Here is a 23,054-nt window from a genome sequence, read left to right on the forward strand (position 1 = left end):
GGTGGTTTTTCTGTAAAGCGCCTGTTTGTTGCCAGAAGTTCTGTTGTTTTTTATGGAGCATCTTACAGAAAGTACAAGTGGTCCACTGCAAGCTCCTCCCTTACCTCCGATGTTCTGCATCGTAATAGAGACAAAGGCTCCAATTTTCCCAGGCCATCCAAATGCCTTCTCCCCTAACTTCTCATAAATTAAAGATCCTATAAGAGAAGGTGAAATTGCCATGTTAGAGGATCATTTTCACGCCTCTAGCACTTCTTTATATAACTCTGGGATATTAAGCATGTAACTAAACAGTACAGAGAAATGATAAGAACCAAAGGACGAGACCTCAGAAACCAAATGGCAGTGTCACAAGTAAGTTGTGCACAGCTAGTAACAGCAGCTATCCTTCCATTTGCCAAAACCCTTTTTTTTTTTTTGTTTTTGTTTTTTGTTTTTTTGGGTTTTTTTTTTGTTTGTTTGTTTGTTTGTTTTTTGAGCGCCTGTTTGGCTTGCACCTGAGCCAGTCAGTTTTCATTCTTGACTCTCACTTGCCCAATTAACTAACAACCTTGAGAGACAGTATTGCTGAGGTCATAAAACAATAAATGGACCGAGAGGCTGACTAACGCTTCCCTTAGCTTATAACGCTGTGTGTAAGTGGAGGGATTCTTTCATGAGGATCAAACTAGGCGAATAGCCTTTTGGCTGAAGATGTGGACTCAGGGCGGCGGCATACCTCCTTCCTTGGCGGTCTTCAGTAGAAGGTGAACCGAATAGAGTGACAGTATCGCCACTGTAAGCAGCATGATTCTGTAAGGGAGCACAAAGTGGATTATAACAGGTGAGACACTGTTGTGCTAAACATGGCCATAAACTGCAGTGATAATTCTGCCTCTTCCAGTGTGAACTTTGCAAGAGAAATAAGGATTTGGAGGATACCGGGAAATGCCTCTTGCGCTGCCACATGTCCCCTTGACAGCCATACAGCTAGGACTTTCTACACCACACAGGCTTCAGCTGCTACCCGAAGCCTCTTACACTGTGGTGCACTATACGTCACAGCTGAGATGCTAACGCGCATACAATTAACACATCTCAACAACATGCTGAGCTCCCAGAGGTATGCACTCGGTATTTGCCTCAACTAGTAGCAGCAAAACGTAGAAAAGAATAAAAAGCAGTTAAAGCCAAGAACCTGACTAAGCCTAGGCTTAGACACTCAAAATGAGAAGATAAGGCACTTTGTTCAATGGAGGGTCGGTCAGGTACATTAAAGAAAGTGGAGGAGGGTGAGTGCAGAAGCCAGGCAGGACCAGTCCTTGCTCAGACTCAGCTGTCAGGGCCCTCTCAGGACAGCATGTGTGAGCAGCCTCTGTATGTTTAATACTGATCAGTAGCTCTCCAAAACCAAGAATTAGATCATAAAAAGAAGAGTGTGGTCAGAGCCAGACATGGTGGCACACACTTGTCATCTCAACACTTGGGAAGCTGAGGCAGGAGGATTGTCAGTTCAAGGTCATGCTGGTTACAGAATGAGACCTGGTCTCAAACAAACAGGGGAGGGGGGGGGGGGAAACGAATGTGGTAGCACCACGCAGATAATAAACGGAGGGGCAGTGTCGCCATCTCTCAGAGAGCAAGCCTTCCCTTTGGTCACTTTATGTGCAGACGAAGGGACAGCGCTGCAATCTCTCAGAGAGCAAGCCTTCCCTTTGGTCACTTTATGTGCAGACACACACTTTCCCAGTCTATCTGAAAATCCCAGCGAGATCCCTGCTGCATTATGGGTACTCAGACCGTGGGTCACATGCTTAGAGCTACTCTAGCTGTTGGTGTCCCCATCTTCCAGAAACCAAGTCTTCTAGAACAGTCTAAGCAATGGCTTACTCGTCTATGCGGTGTGAATAGACCCATTTTTAAAGAATTATGTAGTTCAGGTTACACAATTTTGTCCCATAAGGGGGACTAATGAGGAGCATCCCTAAATCTTAAACACGTGCTTTGCTGTGGTATATGTTCTAAAAAACAAAATCAACGGAACACTATGTCTCCTGCTTGAAACTGAGGGGGAAACAGCCCAATGCGGCCCATGCTTCTTAAGATACACAAAGCACATCGCATGGTGCTTAGCAATGTGACGGGCTCTGGTCTAGTTAGCCTGCTAAAAGGAGGGGAAGGCTTTGCTTCAAGTGTGGAAGGCAACATTCTCCAGAAGGCGATCCGTGGCTCCGTGGTTGGGGAAAGTGTTTCCGTTTCCACTCCTCGGTGGTCTGTCATAATCTCTTAGCCACTTTTAGTGGCGTGGATGACTCACAAGAAGGCAGTCTTTTTGTCTCAAAGGTTGTGCTCCTTACACAGGCATATAGATATGCAAATATATGATGGGCCTACTATGCGGATGGTAAGTGGTTAATTGATTTCCAACACGGTTTATCGAAGTTGGTATAAAAACCTGTTCCACTAAAGACTATTATACATAAAATAGTCCATTTGACACAAGATAAAAGTTCTGATCCTCGGTCCTTAAATGGCTGTATGATTACATCATCCTGTGTGATGTCAGAACACAAATAGCACATGTCTAACAAAGTGGAGCTGTTACATTCTTAGACCGTTAGCTCTCCAGCATCGTCTTTGGGACCACGCCCCACTTTACCATGACTCCCAGTGCATAATGTGACTACAGACCAGCGTGTCTTGGGAAATACCAAACTGTGTGTAACCATGCAAACGTCTGTGGTTGTCCATCACAGGCAAGGCCCCTGTCCAAACACCCTATTGGTCAGCTGTGAGATGCTACTAATTTTAGGCAGCTTTTGACCAAGTGGTAAAAGTGCACAGGCTTTAAAGTAAGCTTCAGTTGTCCCCCCAATATCCTCCATGCCAGGCACTGTGTTAGTGGGTAGGCTCCCCCAATATCCTCTGTGCCGGGCACTGTGTTAGGGCTTAGGAAAGGTGCATGCCAAGACATGGGGTCAAGCCTCTGAGTCTTATAATCTAGTCAAGAAGATAGATATTATGCAAATCAGACACACACACAGGGGTGTTACAATCGAGGCATCTGTCACAGAGGTCATGGAAGGCAGCACTGAAGTTACGCTGTGCTCAGATGTGAGGGCTTAACTAAAGAAGAAGAAGCTGGTGCCATATACAATGGCCAGTGCACCGGTGTCTAGTGGCTAGAGGCATAGGGAATAGCACCAGGGCATGTGGGACTCCTAGATGACATGAGCTATTTTCCCCTAAGATTATTCAAGAATTCAATTTGCTTTGCAGGGGGGATATTTCTGATTACCGAATGCTATGCTATTTTAAGTATCTGTGAAGTGATGAGATACTCAGTGAAAGGGTTTCTTCCTTCTGCGTACTGAGGGGCTGCCCTCACATTTTGGAGGCAGACTACATAAGCACTCTGCCACTTGATTGAAGACACTCGGATGGGTGAGCACCGTGAGTACATCCCACCAGTTCTCCCTCGGGAGGCAGATCTCCATCAACGCAAGGGCAATTTACCAATATCTCCTCGGTGCCCTTAGAGAGCTCCATCAGGTGTTGGACTATACACAGCCGTGGCACTAACCACACACCTGTATCTTCACTTACATAAAAAGGACGATCCCCGTGTTGGCCATGGCGTAGGACAGGCCCAAGATCCCACTGCCCATGATGGCATTGCTCAGGTTGAACGAGGACATTCCGAAGGAAGTCGTTCCAGGGTGCTTGAAGAAAAGAAGTGCGGTGTGAGCAAACGTTTGCCAAAGGGTCAGCTCCCCTTCCGTCACCCTGCTCACATTCTACCTCCTGAAAGAGAGTGGATCCCCCAAATGAAAGGGTAGGATAGAGTCATAGCGAGTAAAAGCCATTAGTTCCTCAGAGCGTCAGGAAGCACATGCCATTTTGAATGGAATGTAAGGCCTGTCTTCAGCATAGGTCGCGCAGGAGAAGCTGGAACTGCAGATGAGCCACAAATAGAAGGGAAAACAACGTATGGCTGCAGATTGCATTTGGGTCAGAACGATTTCTTGAAAAAACAAATAAATTTCATAAATGATTCATGCAGCCATATGGCAAACGGGGAAAAACAAGCCTCTATTCCAGTAAGGGCCTGAATAAACAGAGAATGTGCTGATGAAGGGGTGGAAAATTTTAGCCGCACTGTTTTCCCTCCGAGACCTGGGCAGGTCAGACACCCTCTGTCCTGTTTACCTCCCGAAAACAGAGCGCCACTTACATGTTCGTCGGCGTAATCGGCTAGCTTCTTCTTCCCCAAGAACCCATTTGTCAGGAACTTCTGACTTTCGGCATCTTCATTAGCAAATTGGCTGAACAGGCACAGAAAAGGAAAGAGGAGAAAGGTGGGGAGGTGTCTCAGTAAATGCATTTAAGACCACGATGACCTAATGACGCGAGTCAGGGATGACAGTGCCCAAGTGCTCTTTCTCCTCTTCCTTCACACTAGTGCTCCTGAGAGACCAACGTCTAAACTCTTAATAGGTGGTTTTGGAGAAGGGGATCGGGGTCACAAGGAAGGACATACTTTGAGTTGGAGACTGTGTATGCCATTTCCTCCCAACACTGACATCTCTAGAGAAAAGATGAACCGAGCTTAATTTTGTCCCCTCTAGGAACCCTTACAAGGAGGTGGTGCAGAGTCATGATCCTGACGTTTTAAAACTACTGTCATCTCTCCCTTCCTTCCCCTAGTCCTCAGAAAGGGGAGCCCTCCTCCCCTGACATCTGACCTCATTCTATCAAGTTTCATCTGTACTACCTGTAAGCTCTTTCTCTGTAGCCTGGCAAGGCCGCCCTGCCAAGGGGAATGATCAAAGTTTGGTGGCCAGAGTGCCTGTCTGGAGTGGTCCTTACTCTCCATATTGGGCCAGAAGGCTGAAGAAGATGCTTCAACACTATAGAGCGTTTTGGGTGACTATTCAGGTAGCAAACTATCTCTGTCATCTTCTCATTTAGAAATCTACTAACCTGTATCCCGGTACACTCAGGTAATCAAGTTTATTCCTGCTCAAGTCTTTGATGGTGCTGAAGACCAAATAGTTCAGTTTTACAATTAAGCTTAACTGTTTAGGGGTTAAGATGTTTTTACATCTAAATAGATGTTTTAAGTTGATAATGATGAGATGGGATAGATACTGATTTACATTCAGAATTTTCAAAGCACCAAGATAGGAGAGATGTTTTCTTCAAGGCTGCCAAATACAAATAGCCAAAACACTAAGAATGTAACATTTATATAATTCCTGATTATTTCATGATTCTTCTTGCTATCGGTGGTTTATTGTATATATGTGTAATAATATAAATGAATAAGTAAAAAATAAAAATGTTTAATAAAAAAAACTACTGTCACGCCACAATGAGACAATACTTTTATTATTGCTTATTTATGTAATTTTTTATGGTACTAGAGATGAACCCTGTGTCAGGCAAGGGCTCCATTTTAGCCACACACTCCTCTGATTTTACTGATGTAACAAATTCTCAGGCACTTCACATCTGATGCCCAAAATATCCCTGTGGGAGGAGCTTCTTTGGTCCTACTTAAAGGTGATGTGACTCCGGTCAGGAAAGGGAAGGAGCGTGTGACCACTGGCCAGACCCGGCACCCCTGTGGTCCTTCCCAGCATCACACAGTCTCAGCAGGACTCCATAGCTACTGTTCCCTCCTTTTCAGTTGCATCTGCCTGTGCCTGTGTTGCTTATTGGAGAACGGCTGCATTGCAACTCTGGGTGATATATGGTTGCATGTGTGTGTGTGTGTGTGTGCGTGTGCGTGTGCGTGTGTGTGTGTGTACACTCTGAAAATGTATTTTGGCTACTATTATGTAATAGATGAATCTGAGAAAGTTATCAATGAAACCCACTGAACTGGCAGGAAAGTTGAGAGAGAAAGTAGACTTTAAAAAGGCGTGAACTGCTGGGTGGTGGCGACAGCGGTGGCAGCGCACACTCAGGAGGCCGGTGGATCTCTGAGTTGGAGGTCAGCCTGGTCTACAGAGCAAGTTCTAGGACAGCCAGGGCTACATGTAGAAACCTTGTCTTGAATAACTAACTAGCTAACTAACTAACTGGCATCGGGCACAGAGGCAGTGTGATTGTGATCTGCCCAGGCTCAGACTAGAGGCTGCACAAACGTCATTGATGCCGTCCTCTTTCTGTGCGTCATATGCCAGAAGCTTTGAGGCTATGGCCATGGGGCCAGTCTCACTTCCAAGAGGTCTGACCAGTAAGGGAAGCTGGCAGCATTGTAACCTTATTGACAAAACTGGAACACAAGTCTTTGTTGTGCTCAGTTCTGCACGCTTCTGGAAAAGACTTCCTAGCCGACACTTGGTGGCTATGAAAGGCATTTCTCACACTCAAGAGTAAGACCAAACAATCAGAGAACAACGGCTCAGGAAGATAATCCTTAGAAATAAAATAAAAGATGGATTTCTGGAGGGGACCCTTACAAATTGCCTTTTATAACAGGAGCTCTTTCCAAAAAAAAAAAACCACTTCAATAGGGAAGAGGCACAGCAAGTGTGTCTGGCAGGAAGAGGCACCACGAGATGACTCTCGGACAGCAGAGTACAATACAAGGTAAAGCTAGAACAGCAGGCACCCTCACAAGTCCTTCTGCCTGCTTCTAGGAACCACAAAGCAGATAGCTCTGTGTGTGAGTGTGAGGAGCACACTGTGGCTTTGCCCCATGTTGCTCACAGGAGGCACAGTGCGCTCAGCTGCTGTCTTCTTCCATGTCTGCATCCTACCGTCTTGATACGATTTAACAGTCTGCATTTAATATTCTAGGTATGTGGAGGCTGTTATACAACGTTCACAGTTGGAACCTGGGACGACAGGATAACACGGGATAAAGGGCTGTAAACACAAGAGCTTCCTCCCATGCAAGCTAAACTGAATTGTATCCAACGCTTTGACTTTATTTTCCTCAGCAAATTAAAAGATCCATTTGTGGGAGTGGTTCTTAAAACTGAGAATTTGATCGTAAGCATATTGCATGTGTCTGAGGCATTTGCATGTTCTTATTTGGGTGTTAAGATGAGACGCAGACACGAAACAGACAGATTAGAAAGTATGTGAGAAATGCCCTGAGCATATTAAATATTTTAATACCAGACCCAACGTCTATTGAAAACACAAGGAAAACACTACTACAGATCCATTCCGAACCAAATACAAACAAAGCCTGTCTATTAAAGGTGAATGTTAAACCACAAAAATGACATCATATGCATGAGCCAGCAGCTAGAAAGTACAACACTGTAGTACCTAAGATGATGCTGGTGGCTTTGAATGACAGCATTCACTGTGGACTCTAGGGCTGGTCTTGGACTAGATCCCCTTCACTGCATCCACCCCCTGCATCCTCATACCTGAGTGTGCTCTCTGCACCCTCACACCTGAGTGTGCTCCCTTTAGGATCACAAGAGCCTCCGATGTGGGCCAGCCTACTAAGAGCAGTGATGTGGAGGAAAGGGGAACACAGAACTGCTGAATATCGCTTTATACTCTGACCCCTCACTTATTCCTTGGAAAGGATGTGTGTTAGTTTGCTGGTCCATACTTTGAACAGGAGCTCAAAAGAAGATAAAGAAGATAAATTGTCCTCTGGGTCAGGCAGCCATTTTTTCAGACACCACTGCCCTGTGTTTGTTTGTTTGTTTGTTTGTTTGTTTGTTTGTTTTTTAGCACACTCAAGAGCTACCAAGTTCAGAGACTGTCCTCATTTACTCTTTGCTAGTCCACCAACCCTACCCTCACTGCACATGTGGGGGAAATGCTGCCTCCTCCTGCCTGCCCCTCCCTGATAGCGTGAAGGAGCCCAGAAGTCCTTATTAGAAATGACATGGGTGAGCTGCGTCAGTTCTGCAGAGAAAAGTGGTTGGTGGATGAACACAATGCCCTGAAACTCTGAGGGAAGGCTAAACAGGCTGACAATGTGTCGTGTATTTAATGGGTGGCCCGGTGATAGTTTGTGAATCAGATTGTTCAGGACAATGCTTTCGGGGCAAAAACCAACCAATCAACCAAACAAACAAACCCTCTGTAGACACACAACATTGAAAGTGTAGTCAAAGGAAGAAGAATTTAAGGGAGAAGCCCTCTTAAAGTAAAGGGAGCAACAGGCTGGTGCCAGTGACTCGTCGGTTACCCTAGCAATGGAGACAAGAACGTTACAACGTCAGCTTCCGATCAGTCACACAAAGGATCAGGGAGCTGACGTGTTAGGAGCATCATTGCTTATCGCACATTTGTCCACAATAAACCCAGTCTTTCCACCAAGACCCTAGTTTTCCCAGCCTCTGGCCCATCTTATTTTTCTGCAGTTTTTTTTTTTTCCATCCCATACCTGCTCATGGCTGCCTTCCCGGAGTTTCCCAACCCCGTGTAACTGTCTTGAATACTTTCTCCGCTGCTGCTCTCCTCGTCGTCCGGTTCGATGTTGACATTTCTCAGCTCCATGGGGTCCATCTGAGCGGTCAGCGCTTTGCTTTTTCTGTCCGCACAAGAGCTTCTTCAGTGTAAACAACACACGGCACCTTCAGCTTAAGGCTCTCCCACTTGTGTGAACACTCAGAACACTCTGTTCTGAAAACAAGAGCACAAAACGCATCGTTATAATTTGCTTTGAATTGGATCGATGAATCCGAATCCCCTACTTTCTGGATGCTTGCTGTAAAACATGGGAAGGAGTGAAGTCTTTGGAAATCTCATAAAAACCTGCCCTATGGCTTTCCCTCACCTACTACCAAAAGAAAAAGAAGGAAAGAAACAAAAAAAAAAAAAGGAGGGAAGGAAAAGAAAAGAACGTGAAGATATTTTGCAACTCACCATGAGGAATAAAAAAAAATCAAGCTGTGGCAGCAGTCATCGTGAAGACTTCTGTCTTTGTAGGTGATTGCATAGTTTTTTTTTTTTTAATGGAGGGGAGAGGACAGAAGTAAATTATTGACAAAGGAAGGTCTGCCAACTATCTCTACGAGCAGTAACTAGAAAGAACATTAGTGCCTCAATTTAACTGAGCATGAACGAGTTCAAGTCACCAAAGTGCTTGGTAGTACGCAGTCCTGGACAGGACGGAGGGTTAAAGCCACATTCTAGGCAGTTGGAATGCAAGCCCATAGTCAAAGTAAATGCACAAGTTGGCCTTCGAATTGGCATTAGACGTTCGTCTACATCAAACTAAAATGTGTATTTGTCTTTTATACTGTGCTGTATCTAAGTCATTGGGTCTCAGCACAACTTTGTTTGGATTTTGTTCTCCTCAACTGTAAAGTGAGGAGGGCGATTATCTGGTTTTGCCTTTTCTAAAAATACCATAGAGCGCCTTGATCTGTTGATGGGTATTTTCTGAGACACAGCTAGATCCTTTCAGTTGCTGTTGGGCCTTTGTCCTAGCAGAAATTCAACCATACACAAAGGGAGTGATTCTAACATGTGAGCTGTCCATCTGCTAAGTGCATACTGAGCAGAGAGACACAATCATGGAAATCGCTCAAGAACTCAGAAAGCTACAAATCCTAAGAAACATGAAACATACACGTGAAAATGCCCCCATCAGCTCCAGAAGTATATGTGTGGAAAACAGTTCACACACATGAGCTCAGGGCCCCACATTTTGAAAGTTCAAAACACCTGTGGAAGCTCCCTAGTATGAATGTCAGGAGGCACAAGAAACAAGATCCCCAAGTAACATAGCAATATTAAATACAATAATAGTTTTAAAATCTAAATAAGAAAGGCTTTTAAAGTTATATAATAATAATAATGATAATAATAATAAATAATTTAAAAATCCAAATAAGAAAGTAGTGTCTATAAAATAAGTATATTGTAAAACACGAAAAGTTTAGTTTATGGAAAATCAATTCTAAAAATAAGAAAACAAATGCACCTATAGAAGCAGAAGTCCACTGAAGGAATAATTAGGAAAGTGGAGATAGAGCTGTAAAAAGTCACTCAGATTGTAACACCAAGAGACAAAGAAACGTGAGGGAGAAGTTAAGAGACTGGCACAGGGCCCAGCAATTGTCCTCGCCGGACAGAATCTCAAGATTACAGAGAAAGACTAGAAAGAGAAACAGACATAGAACTGGTTTAGAACTAAGGAAAGACAGAATTTCAAAGGCGATGTGCATTTCAAGCCAGAGGGATGGAAATTAGTCCTTTATTAATACAAGATAGAATAAGTGAGCAACATAAAGCCCAAAGTCAAGAGAAGACTACTTATGAAGTTACAATGTTTCTAACTCTAAACGATATGATCTCCATCTGCCCTCACTAGAATTTTCATCTTTTCTAGGGCTGTTATGACTCCATTAAGACACTAGGCGGCAGTGGTGAGCTCCAAGGTCCATCAGCCCTGCCGCCATGAGAGTAAAAACAGCCAGTTCTCTACAGTTTGCTGTGCTTGCTGGTCTTGAATGTCCTTCAAAGGCCCATGTGTTGAAGGCTTGGTTGTCAGCCTCAAACACTACAAGGATGTGAGGGAACCTTTAGGTCCCTGGAAGCTGCCTTTTGAAGGAAACTCCCCTGTGTTAAACACGCGTCTTTTGCCTTGTAAAGGACATCTCTACAGGTACAGAAGAAGAAGAGCAAGCAAGTGAAAGCTCTGAAACTGTGAGCCCTAATACACCCTTACTTCTTCAACTTGATTGCCTCAGGTGTTTTGTCACAGTAACAGAAAGCTGACTTGGACGCACTAACTGCATCTTCATCTTAAGGATATTTTCACCCTTAAAATAAAGAGATGTATCAAGTTGTTGATTCACTGCAAATCAAGTAGCAAACCTGGCTTCCATTTCTTTATCTTACTCGCCCACACTCAAGAATAACCTCTCAATGTCATGTCCGAAACAGCAATCAGACCTTTGGGTGTATTTTTCAACCTAGCTAACAATTCAGTCTTTTCCTCAGCCGTGTTCAGTCTCCTACTTTCTCTCCCTGCTCTGGACTCTTCCAGATGTCCCTGCACCAGACTTTAAAGTGGAGGTTTCAGCAACAGATGTGTAAACTGAGATGTGGCTGCTCCAGGGCATGGTGAGGTTTTTTGTTTTGTTTTGTTTTGTTTTAGTTTTTTTTTTTTAATCATAGACATGAGGGAGAGTACAGCCAGGGGCATTTGGTAGTGTCCAGGACAGGGAGAGAAGGCATGGCCATGAGAGGAGAGAGAAGAGCGGGAGGGCGAGAGAGGAAGAGGAAGAGGAGAAGACAAAAGAAAGAACCAAGAGAGAGGGCAAGAGAGGGGGGCCAAGGGAGCACACGGCCAAACTGGCAGGGTTCTATAGGAATGAGAGGCTGGGGGAAGGAAGCCGGTGAGCTGAAGAAGTTTAGGGTAGGGGGCAGGGCCAGAAGAACCAGGGTGGGGACATGGTGTCTGTTAAGAGATATTTGTGACATTGAGGGCATGGAGGCCAGCGTACACTTTGGTGCGCTAACTGGCACCACAGTTAGCTTTTGATCCCTGGTTTCTTTTGGACCCGACCAAAACTCAACTGATTTTTTTTTTTTTTTTTTTTTTAACCCTCACCCTCTTCTTTATTTTTCTGGTCATCTTTCTGTTGTCTTACTTTATGGACATGACGTTTTCCAAACTCTTTCTAAAGCTGTTGACTTGGCATCTCCAGATTTCCCCACTGCTCTCTAGGTTCCATGTTTCGTTTAGAGAGCTTGCGCATGCAGAGTCCCACCCCCCTCCCCTCCTCCCACACACTTCCTGTCCTCTGCTGCTGGTGTCCTTCAAACACTTGTGATCCTAGACTCTCTGCTGTCTGAAGAAAGGTGTCAGTTGGGTTCTAGACAGCTGGATTTCTGGCGCTGTGGGCTTGTTCAGAGCTACCTGCTGTTCTTTCTGACTCCTCTGCAGTGTGTACATGTAAGGAGGCCCTGAGCGGGGGAGGACCACCCCGCAGGGCTCACTCCTAATATACAGTTGCCACAGGGGCTGGGTTTCCATCCCTACTTGGTACACTTTTTTTTTTTCTGTTGTCAAGGCACTAACATTCACCAGAGAGTCCTTTGCAGGGTGTCTTTATGGAGTAGATTACAGAATTAAGGACCAAAATGGCAGACCACCCTCCTCCTAAAACAATGCAATTTCTAGCTATATTCTAGACTCTCTGCTCACAGGTAAGTGTCGCTCTCTCCCCTCACCACAGAAGCTTCTTTTTGCGGCATATAGAGGCTAAGGTAGCGATGCCCAACTGGCCAAAATGTAGAGAATGAGTGACCATGGGACGCACAGCGCAAACTGGTGCGTCTACAATGTAAATCTTAGAAGTAAGATTCAGGGAATGTCATTAAAGAAGGGGTGGGGGTGGGGGACTGGAAGGGCCAGAGAGCCAGGCTTCCTGCATCAAATAGTATCTTCCAGACATGATCAGAGAAAGGGCGCCCATGAAATCTCAACGACAGGGTTGCCTAAACAAAACCTGCACAGGGACCACACCAGCAGAGATGCCGAACGCAGGGGGCAAATCTCACAACACCCGCCCATAGATGAGGAGCTACAGGCAATCAATGGCTGCTGGGAGAGAGAGAAAAATCAGTCTCCTCCAGGGACGGGCCCCCTAACGGGCTATTTAACCTCAGCAGGTCAGCCCTAAACACATGTGCAAATTAGCAAAACTAAGTATCTGAATTTATGTGCACCAGTTATAACCATAGTGAACTTGAGAGAGTGTGGGACACAGGAGAAATTGAAGGGGGGAGATGGAAAGGATGGAAATTATATAAATATAGTATTTACATATCAAATTCTCAAAAGAAAAAAAAAAAAAAAAAAAAAAAAAAAAGACAGTCCAAACAGACTACATACCCCCAAGCAAGGTTCTTTGGTGACCACTGTCATTGGCCACCTGTGGCCTATGGCCTATGCTGCTCTTTGAATATGTTGACAAGCCTTGATGTTACTACAGAGCCCCCTTTAGAAAAACAACATGCTTACCCTGAGGCTCCTTCCCTCTCTCAGATTTCCCAACGCTATCTCTTTTCTGGCTTCTTTGAATTCTTCAAAGCTGCCTCCAGCTGACAACATCCCCAGTTACTGCTTGTCACACCTTCCACTGGCTTGTTGGCCACAGAGCTTTAAGTCTCATTGCTGGAGTCTCTAGAGGCCTTGCCCCGGACCCCCTCCTATCTACCTTTAAGACTCTAAAGTATGTTAATGGAGCTAGGGGACAGGCAGAATGCAAGTAAGACACTGTCCTTCAAAGACAGCGCCCACAGATAAGTTTCTGGAGGGAGAGATCTTATTGAAATCAATAGACCCAGTAAGGTAGCCAGCCGTTCCATCATGAGGCCTGTGAACCTGGGCTGATGCACTCAGAACCTGGACAGAACAAGATGGTAGAAGGAGAGCAATTTCACCTTCTCTCCCTAACCTCATATGTCCACCATGTTTCCGGTTCACAGGCCTTCTCGCGCAGGGGCTTATGCACATTACGGCCTGGCTCTGAAGCCTGTAGCCTCAGAATAAGTTATTCAACCAGGATTCCTAGCTCTTTAACTAGCAGATGATGGATCTGTGCGACCTCTGAGCCCTCATTATCACACTGGCCAATTCCCTCAATATATCGTGATCACGCCTATTAACTATCTGCTTACCTCCTGCTTACCTTCTATTTGTCCCGTTTCCTTGACTCGTAATGCATAGATGTTCAAGCTGCATCTTTGCTTGGGTTTCCCCTCTAAGTTGTGCTTCCACGTGGCCAGTGGTCTAACTGACACCTGCATGCCTCAACATTTAAGTTCCGCGTGTCTAAAATCTTCTTTCTCCACTTCAAGCCACTCTGCCAATGTTGCCAAGTGGGGGCGGCTATTTGGACCAGAAGCAGGAGCCCTTTACAAAGAAGCCTAGATGATTCTACAGGCGACTCAAGCTTTTCTCAAACTGGCCTGCCTTGTTCCATCTTTCCCACCATCACTTGTACGAGTAGACATGACCTAGTTGAGCTCGTTGCAGCCATTCTTGCCTGCCCTACCCCATGTCCATTCTGTGTGTGCGCACACACACGTACACATGCACACAGGCATGCACGTGCGCACACACGTTTTCCACAAAGAAGCCAGAGTGAAGTTCTGGACTTCATCGTATCCTTTCTTTGTTGAATGTCTTCGAATGCCACCCACATTTTCACAACTGTGCCATGGCTTTACCATCTACACAGCGTGTTTCTCCAGTCTCTGGTCTTACCTCACTCTGCACTCTCCCTGACTGGTATCTATAACTACACTTGCCTGTAGTTTTGGACCTCAGGCCAAGTGCATGTGCCAGTCACAGTGGCCAAAATGGTCTTTTTCCCTCTTCTGTTCTATCCTTTTTCTCAGCTTCCTCGGCTACAGAATTACAAGCAGTTCTACACAGGGTCCAGGTTGGTCTGAGAACCACAGAAGGTTCCTCTCTGGAAGCTCGGGGCTGAGACCTTTGCCCACAGTCTGGGAGTCTCAGCTAGAGTCCATTTCACTTTCTTGTAGGAGCTTCACGACCCTGTTCCCCTAAAACCATGCTAAGCTCAGGATCAAAACCAGAAGACAGACACCCTCAGGTGGCTCCCACCCTGCATGTATGTGTGTACAGAGGGCCAGCGTCTCCTTTAAGGCCCTGTGTACATCACCCAGGCAATCCTATCAGCAGCCCTCTCAGGTGTTCTTGTTCTCATTTGCATATACAGACGAGAAATGGACACTTGGGTTGAGTGGCCTTCACCTACTGCTCATTCTACAGAGAACACGGGGATGAGGAACAGGAACTTAGGCTTTGGTGGCAAAGACACCTAGGTATAAATCTTGGCCACATTACGTAACTGATGAATTCCATGCTTTTGAAAATAGAAGGAATATTATTTACCACAGAACTATCATTATGCGGGTTTAAGTGCGGGGCATGCCAAGGGTTAGCATGTAAGAGGGCTTTGATAAGCTCTAGTCCTTTTCCATCTTGCACTAATCAGAATCACACCCGTGTCTATAGCTACATGTCAACATACAAAATTCTGTCTTCGCCATCCTGAAAGGGGCCTATCTCTCACAAACCTCGTAAGCAGAGTGGGGAAAATTATTGTTAGAGTGCTTTCACTGTACATGAAACACCTTTTAATTCTTTTTTGAGAATGAAATGCTCCATAAAATAGTTTGTGCTCTCAGCTCCCAATCCTGATTTTGGCCATGACCAGGGAGCAAACAGTAAATGTGTAGCCCGTTTCCATTTCTGGATAGCCCATTACTGAGCTAGTTAGAGAACCAGAAAGTGAGAAGCTCAATTTAAACAGCATTACAACATCGTTAACACATGAAACACTTTGCCTGTAGCACAAAGCAAGCATCTCGAAGCATCTTGGCCACATCATTGTTGCCAAAGTGTAACCTCATGTTAGTCACATAAATAGACTTCAGGGTGGAAATGTTACATAGTGGCACTCATCAACTCATTCATCAGACAAATGACAAACGCTGAGAAGGGAACGCAAACCAGAAACTTTGGAAATCCCAGAGAAAGACTTAAGCCAGAGCCCTGAGCTCCAGGAATTCACCCTATGAAAGAAGACAGATTGAACACAGCAAACTTTTACCCAGAGTACAGGCAACATCTTTGCTATTTTTCTCTGACTTAGGATGGCATTGCGTAAGTAAGAGAAAAAAGAATGGTGCTGGCAAGCCCCTTTCTGTGGGTCTCCATCCTGCTCCCTGCCTCAGCTCATGACAACTCTCTTTACTGGGTGCTCCTTGGATGCACATTGACACGCTCCACCCCTCTTTGTCTTTGATGGTCTTACTCAGGGCCACGTGTAACTTCCATTCGTCCTCCTTTCAGCAGTTATTAAGAGCACACGCACCTCCATCGCTGCTCCAGATTACTAACCTGAAGGCATGCCCCTTTGACTTTCTGGATGCCATCCTCTTTAGCACCACAATGCAATCACAGCTGCCATTCACAGAGTCCCTGGGCATCTCCCGTTTCGCATCGCCACCTCGGAATCTCTTCGTGGGCTGTTTCCTCTACACGGCACTCTCTTCCCTGTACTCCCGAGGAGGCATCTCCAGGGCTCAACCAGGGCAACTTGAAGGACTTAGAAGCCGTGTGGCTGGAAAGTGCCTTCGAGACACACACATCTGAACCAGATGAACTAGACCTCCCCTGTTCTTTCTCATCATGTGTTCTCCTTCCTCTGGCAGGACACATCACATCCTGTGCTTACCTGTGTGGTTACTTGACAAACAAACAGCTGTCTAAACTAGGGAGCAAGCTTCATGGGAACAGAGTGGGTGCCAGGTTTGCAGACTACATACTCCCAGCATCTGGCATGGTGCCTTGCTGCTATATTCTGCAAATGCCAAAGAAACTTGAAACTGTATTCATTACAGACATGAGTGCACATGCTCACTAGTTTTGGGGCGGTAGGGGGGGGGGACGACTAATACCTCAAAATAAAGCAGCAAGTTTATCTGATCACCAAGATAATGAACAGCTTTGCTGCCCCCCTCCCAATGTTCTGATGCTCTAAAAGTCAGATTTTGGACAGTGTTGGCTGTCCTTCAGCCTTCCTTTTCATCGAAGCTCAGTCTCCCCATGACATAGAGAAGTCTTACGGAGACAGGCTAGCTTAAACTGCGCAGCGCTCAGCAGCCTGACTAACAACGCACTATTTATGGAGATGCAAAGTCAAAACTTAAAGCGTCATAAGACACTGTCATGTTAGTGTTGGGTCTCATTACCTGGGAAAATGGCTGAGGTGCCTATTTAACAAACCAAAGTGGACGCTGGCCTCCAGCTTCTCCCTAAACCCTTAAGTTCCTACCTGTTACAGGGCCCTACTGGCTGGCATACTCCGCCCCTTACCCCGAACTCTCCAGCCCAGGGGGCTGGACTGCATTTCTCTACAAAACCCAACCATTTTGGCTGCCTGCTCTCTTTGTGCTTTGGGCCGCCTGGCTGTTGCATCTGGCTCCCTCTCTCTCTAGTCTCTAAACTGTCTCCCCCACCATACCCAGGAGCAGTCATGTACTTTTTCACTCACTCAGCCGAATTTCCATTTAGCACACTCGTTAGCAGGAGTCTCAGGTAGTAAATACCTTACATCCAGACCCTGGTTATCAAACATGGTAGAGTTTGACCTGCAGCTAAGAAGCTCATGGTGGGGGAATCCTCAAAAGAAGACATTTCTCAAATGTTGTAGCTGTGGCTCAGCATCAAACCAAGACATCAACAATGGTAAACAAAACTGCCCTGCGTTTTTGCAGACACCAGAGTGATGACCTTCTGCAGGGACTGCAAACATTTGTTCTGCCTGATAAGTGAAAGTGGAAGGGGAGGGAGTGACGTCAGGGTGGACTTTCCACCGCTGCCATTGGTCTGTTCCTTCAGACTGTCTCGGTGTTGACGAGTCTGCACCAAAAGCCTGGCACAGGCAGCAGACAGCCAACGTGGCAGTGACCCTTGTTGGGTAAGTGAATGGCAGCTGCCCATGCCACTCAAAACCAAACTTATCTTCCCTCTGAGGAACTGACATCAAGTCAGAGCTAAAATGTGCCTCAGACAAATGACTATAGTGCTGGCGTGAAAACCAATCTGATATTACCTTCCTGTTATAGCGTCCAGCGAGTTTCCCCAGTGATATGGCCCTACTCACACTTTGGTAGCTTCAAGACAAAGCAGTCCTCCAACTTGCTGTTTCTCATAGAGGCTACCTTCCACGGGAACATCTCGGGGCTGGAGAGATGGCTCAGCTCACAAAGTGCTCATTGCTCAGGCATAAGGACGTGAGTTTGATCCCCACGTTAAAAAAAAAAAAAAAAGCTAGACGTGGGCATCTGCAACCTTAGCACCAAAGAGGCAGTGAGAGGAAGGCTCTTGGGATGTACTGGCCAGCCAGTCTAGCTAAGTCCATAAGGTGCAGGTTGAGTAAGCAATCTTAGCTAAAAAATAAGGTGCAGCGTAGATGAGGAAACACCCAGTGCTGACCTCTCTCTCTCTCTCTCTCTCTCTCTCTCTCTCTCTCTCTCTCTCTCTCTTCTCTCTCTGTGGTGTGTGGTGTGGGGTGTGTGTGTGTGTGTGTGTTCTGTCTGTCTGTCTGTCTCTCTCTGTCTGGCTTCCTTCTCTCTCTTGTCTCTCTGTCTGTCTTTCTCTCTCTCTCTGTCTTTCTCTCGTCTCTTTCTCTACCTCTCTGTCTCTCTCTCTTTGGTGTTGTGTTGCCGTGTGTGGTGTGTTCTCTCTCACACACACAGAGACAGAGAGACAAACAGAGAGACGGAGAGAGTCTTCAGATGCCCTTAGAAGAGAAGGCTCCACCTTATTTACTTGAGTACTTTAGTATCCTTCTTCTGTCCCATACTTAGATGCTGCTGAGAAATAACCCCTAGGAAGACCTAAAAAAAATTTTTTTACAATAAACTGCCCTATTCTGAGGCTTTGTCCTCCACAGTGATTGCATGCTTAGCCAGGTGAGGGGCGTGTGACTGTAAACCCACCAGAAGGATTGCTTTGAGTCTGAGGCCAGCTTAGTCTGCAGAATGCATTCTGGGTCAGTGTGGGCTGTTGTGTGAAGCCCTATCTCTGAAACAAAAACAAAGCAAAAAAAAAAAAACTCACATGCTTGCTAATAGTAGGGATAGAATGGGAGTATGCTCTCTTCCTACAGATTTTTTTTTCTGGGAAAAGACATAGTCAACTTAGTCCTTATTTTCCCGTAAGCCAGCTTATGGGACATACAGGGACACAAAGCAAGTATAATCTGCTCGGAGGAAACCCATTGTGCCACTCAGTTTAGTTAGTGGTGCCTAAGAACCACCATGGCCATGAATACAGGAAGTCCCTAAATGTCACATTCCATAACAGGTTCAAGCCCACCTCCAGAGATGCCTTTTATGTTGATTTTTCACTTCCTTTGAAGCAACTTATATATTAAAAACAACAACGTCAATAACCTTTGACATATATTGTAAGACACAGTTAAAGAAGCCCTTTAAGTTTGGCTATCACAGCCCTAAATGATGGCGTCATATGTTTTAGGAGTATAAGTTCCATCATGAGAATTCTAGAAATAATTAAAGTATAAATCTAGACCAGAGGCTCTGGGGTTATAAAAGAACTGCCATCTTTTTTGGGAAACGTGGCTAACGTCACATAACTTGTCAAGAAGGTTCTTTAAAGCCACTGTCTCAGAATATGAACTATTTCTTGAGGTTGAAATGCTTCCTCTAGGGTATAACACTCCTGGTTTTGCTCTGGTTGTTTTAGTGGAAACCGTCACCAGTTTCTCTATCAGATTCTCAATGCTCTAGAGTGTGTGAGGTCCCAACCCGCCGGGCCCATGTGAGAACAGCTGTTTCTAGACCCCCCCATTCTAGACCTTCAAAACCCAAAGTCCTATTTATTCAATCTCACAGGTTCTTCTTATGACTTTGATCTTTTTAAAAAATGTTCTTTTTAAAATTGTGATTTAAAAAAAAAAAACAGGAAGACAAAACTAACTCTCTCTCTCTCTCTCTCTCTCTCTCTCTCTCTCTCTCTCTCTCTCTCTCTCTCTCTCTCCAGTAGCTAGGACAAATACTTTTCCATTCCCACCTTCATTCGTGGGACATTCTTTCTTTGATCAAATTTCTGTGGATTTTGTTGAATGGTGTTACCTGAAGTCAGGATTTTTACAACTACATATCTTTTCCTAACTTTTATTCTAGCCAGTGATTTGCCAGAAACCACAAGTAGGGAAACTGTCTGTTGGTTTGGCAATGTTTCCTTTTCCTATTACTCACTGTCCAATTTTTTTTTTTTATCAGCCCTAAAGCCATTTGCAAAAGAACAGTGCAACCAGGATCTGGATAAATAATTTCAATGTCTGATAGATAACATATTGAACAGATCTTTTAAGAAAAAGGCTATCCATGTAGTATTTTCAAGCATTTTAATTTGTAACGGATAAGCAATCAACACAATATAAAGAAATCAAACACTCCTGTCACTCTGTGAACATGTATGTAAAGCCAACTGTACCTTAATTATTTATCCAGTCCTGTGCAGTCTTTCATGAATTGTTTGGGATGGCAGACCCCTGTCACAGAGGTGACTTATCTGAACTTTTGGAAAGCAAGGCAATGATTTAAAGGCCAGTGGGAGTGAACGACATAAGCCAATCAACACTAACACCTGGCCTCAACATCGCCCTTGGTCCAGCTTGCGTCACCTTAAAAGACAGGCACTAACTTGGTTTGCTATTGCTCACTTGGCTTAAACACTGGTCACACCAATTTCTGTTTGCTTTTAGAATTTTGGCTTTTATACAACGAAGCTCTTATTGAAAGTTTTACTTTGCTGTCACATTGCATTAAAACAAAATCTATTGTGTGGTCAGAGGATGATAAATCTAGAAGCATTAACTTATCAGGTTTTACGAATTGACAATATAAAGTTTAAAAAAAGAGAGAGAGAGACATTAAACAGTCACACTGTTGAATGTCCTAGTCAGAATGTCAAGATGATTCTGGTTACATAGGATTGTCTTCCTTTGCGTTGTTGACCTGCTCAGAAGAAATTTTACAGAACGGCAGTACCTCTGACAGTACCGAGCTACTTGAGGTGCCAGATGGGAGATCCTAAGCCATTGTCAACCATTGCTGCCTCCCCAGAGGTGGTGTGCTACCAGAGCAAGCTCTGGGATGTTCCAAAAAAAAATTTCTAAAAGCGTATATTTTCTCTTTAGAAGAAACAAATCTATTTAGCACCCACACACCAGAAGAGGAAGTCTAATGTGGTGGCAAGTAACTTATCTGCAGTAAAAATTGATCAACTAGACATTCTAAGGGGAGATGAGAAAGAAGTAGAAACCAACGCAGATTCAGGCTCTTTGCCTTTTAAATATTTATGACGTAAATGGTCTCACAACCAATCAGAAGCTCTGTTACAACAGGCCATCAACTCCTGTCCCTATAAAAACTAAACATTGCCCTCTGGTTAAGAAATACCCAAGTTGATGCAATACACAGAACACTGGTGGCACATGGGCATGACCGTTCCTCACGGAACACTCGTGGTACACGGACATACCCGGTCCTCACGGAACACTCGTGGTACGTGGACATACCCAGTCCTCACGGAACACTCGTGGCACGTGGACATACCCGGTCCTCACGGAACACTTGTGGCACGTGGACATACCCGGTCCTCATGGAACACTCGTGGCACGTGGACATTCCTGTTCCTCTCTTCCTCATTAGTCTGGTTTATTTACTCGAAGATGGTATTTTTATTCTTACCTATAATGGTGTGTTCTCCGCTTATAGAGTTTTCTCTTGGTTTCGGTTTGGGCCTCTCTCTCTCTCTCTCTCCCTCTCCCTCTCTCTCTCTCTCCCTCTCTCTCTCCCTCTCTCTCTCTCTCTCTCTCTCTCTCTCTCTCTCTCTCTCTCTCTCTCTCTCTCTCCCTCTCTCTCTCCCTCTCTCTCTCTCTCTCCACACCGCCCCGCCTCAGATGAGAGCTATTGTAATTCAGTGAGAAAAGAATACTACTCACATGAATTTCAGGGAAATCTGAAAAAATGCTTTTCAAATGACTGTGTCCATCATTTAATTGGATTTCATCCTGTCTGCAAGCTTATCAAATAAAGCTGAGAATAAGCAAGCAAAGATTTGCAAATTTGCAATAATAGTTAGAAAGTTGAATGCTTCTAGCAAAATTCTATTTCCTAGTGGGCCAATTGAGCCAGCATAGATGTATTCCCGATAGAACTTTATTGTATAGTCTCATATTCAATATGGAGCTGATAAATGTGGATATACTTCAAACATTTTACTTTCCTTAATATTTTATGTTTTGGCTTCCTCCTTATTCTCATTTTCAAGTGTAATGAGTAATTAAAGAAATTAGCATGTTAGATTAAAATTACGAACATAGTTCCATGGCCTTTTCTATTCCAAACTTCTCTATGTAGACAAATTCCAATCACACAGTTTCTAACACTGACTTAAAATCAAATCCATGCACGTGGAAACTAGCTCAAAGGGCCAAGTCCCTAATTGTTGTTAGAGACAATTTGTGTTTTCATAGACCATTTCCACACATTCAAATGTGGCCAAATAGTGAAGAAACTGTATAGTCTGCCCTTGACAATAGGCGGATAACCAGACTTGTATAGGGTACTGTAACACCTGATCATTTCTTACAATCAGGTCAGAGTGTGATTTCATATGCATCTCGTGATAGATTTATGCTGGTTTGACTTTTAAAACATCCTAAATACAATATGTTCAGTCATGTTCTGGGATGGTTGAAGTGTCATTACAGAAGGAGGTATGGGATCACAAAGTTGATCTCTTAAAAGTGAAAATTATGGGCAGGCATGCTCGCACACACCTTTAATCCCAGTACTTAAGAGGCAGAGATGGATCTCTGAGTTGGTGGCCAGCCTGGTCTACAGAGCAAGTTCCAGAACAGAGACCGCATAGAGAGACCTTTAAAGGAGATTGTAAACGTGTGTTACTCTCTTACACTATTTTATTTCGGGCTCCTTAACGCCTCTACCACCCTTCCAACCCGCCTTCCACTACATAATGGAGAGAAAACCCAGGTAAAGAGGTGACAAACACTTTAACTGAGCCCCTTTCAAAGAACTCACAAGTAGATAATTCTACAGATGGGGCAGACACATTGGTCTATGTGGGCACATGTCCACGTGAAGACACCCCTGGCGTCCCAGGCTCTGTCACAGTTAACACCCTGGCTTCCCAGGCTCTGTCACAGTTAACACCAGCTTGACTGCAGTGTTCCCTAGGGACTTGTCAAATGAAGAGGAATTCCTAGAGGCTGAGGTGTTCCAGGAAGTTTGGGGCCTCTGGCTGAGAAGAAAGGGCATCTGAGATCCCACTGGGCAGAGAGAGGGGACATGTTCTGACAACGTGAGAACCCTTGTGTCCGGAGTGGAGACCTTCTGACAGGACAGGAGAAGAGAATGAAGGAATCTAGACGGACGAGACTGAGCCTGGCGATGCGGATGCTCAAGATGAAAGGCCCAGAGTCTTCTGAAGAACACACTATGGCTGCCATGATAATGCACAGAGGGTTGGTAGC

The 23,054-nt window shown here is 44.8% G+C and overlaps 1 protein-coding gene across 1 annotated transcript in view; it reads right to left on the reverse strand.

Annotated features, from left to right (window-relative positions):
• The window catches only part of Slc38a4 (solute carrier family 38 member 4), a 34,469-nt gene extending 14,328 nt beyond the window's left edge, over positions 1-20,141 (reverse strand). The window contains 6 exon segments of the mRNA XM_051160267.1: positions 105-197; positions 719-792; positions 3,586-3,701; positions 4,214-4,304; positions 8,351-8,589; positions 19,988-20,141. Of these exon segments, the coding sequence (XP_051016224.1) occupies positions 105-197; positions 719-792; positions 3,586-3,701; positions 4,214-4,304; positions 8,351-8,472 (496 nt within the window). The 5' untranslated portion in view covers positions 8,473-8,589; positions 19,988-20,141.
• Positions 20,142-23,054: the final 2,913 nt, after the last annotated feature.

Source organism: Acomys russatus, chromosome 17 (assembly GCF_903995435.1).
Source record: "Acomys russatus chromosome 17, mAcoRus1.1, whole genome shotgun sequence".
Lineage (NCBI taxonomy): Eukaryota > Metazoa > Chordata > Mammalia > Rodentia > Muridae > Acomys > Acomys russatus.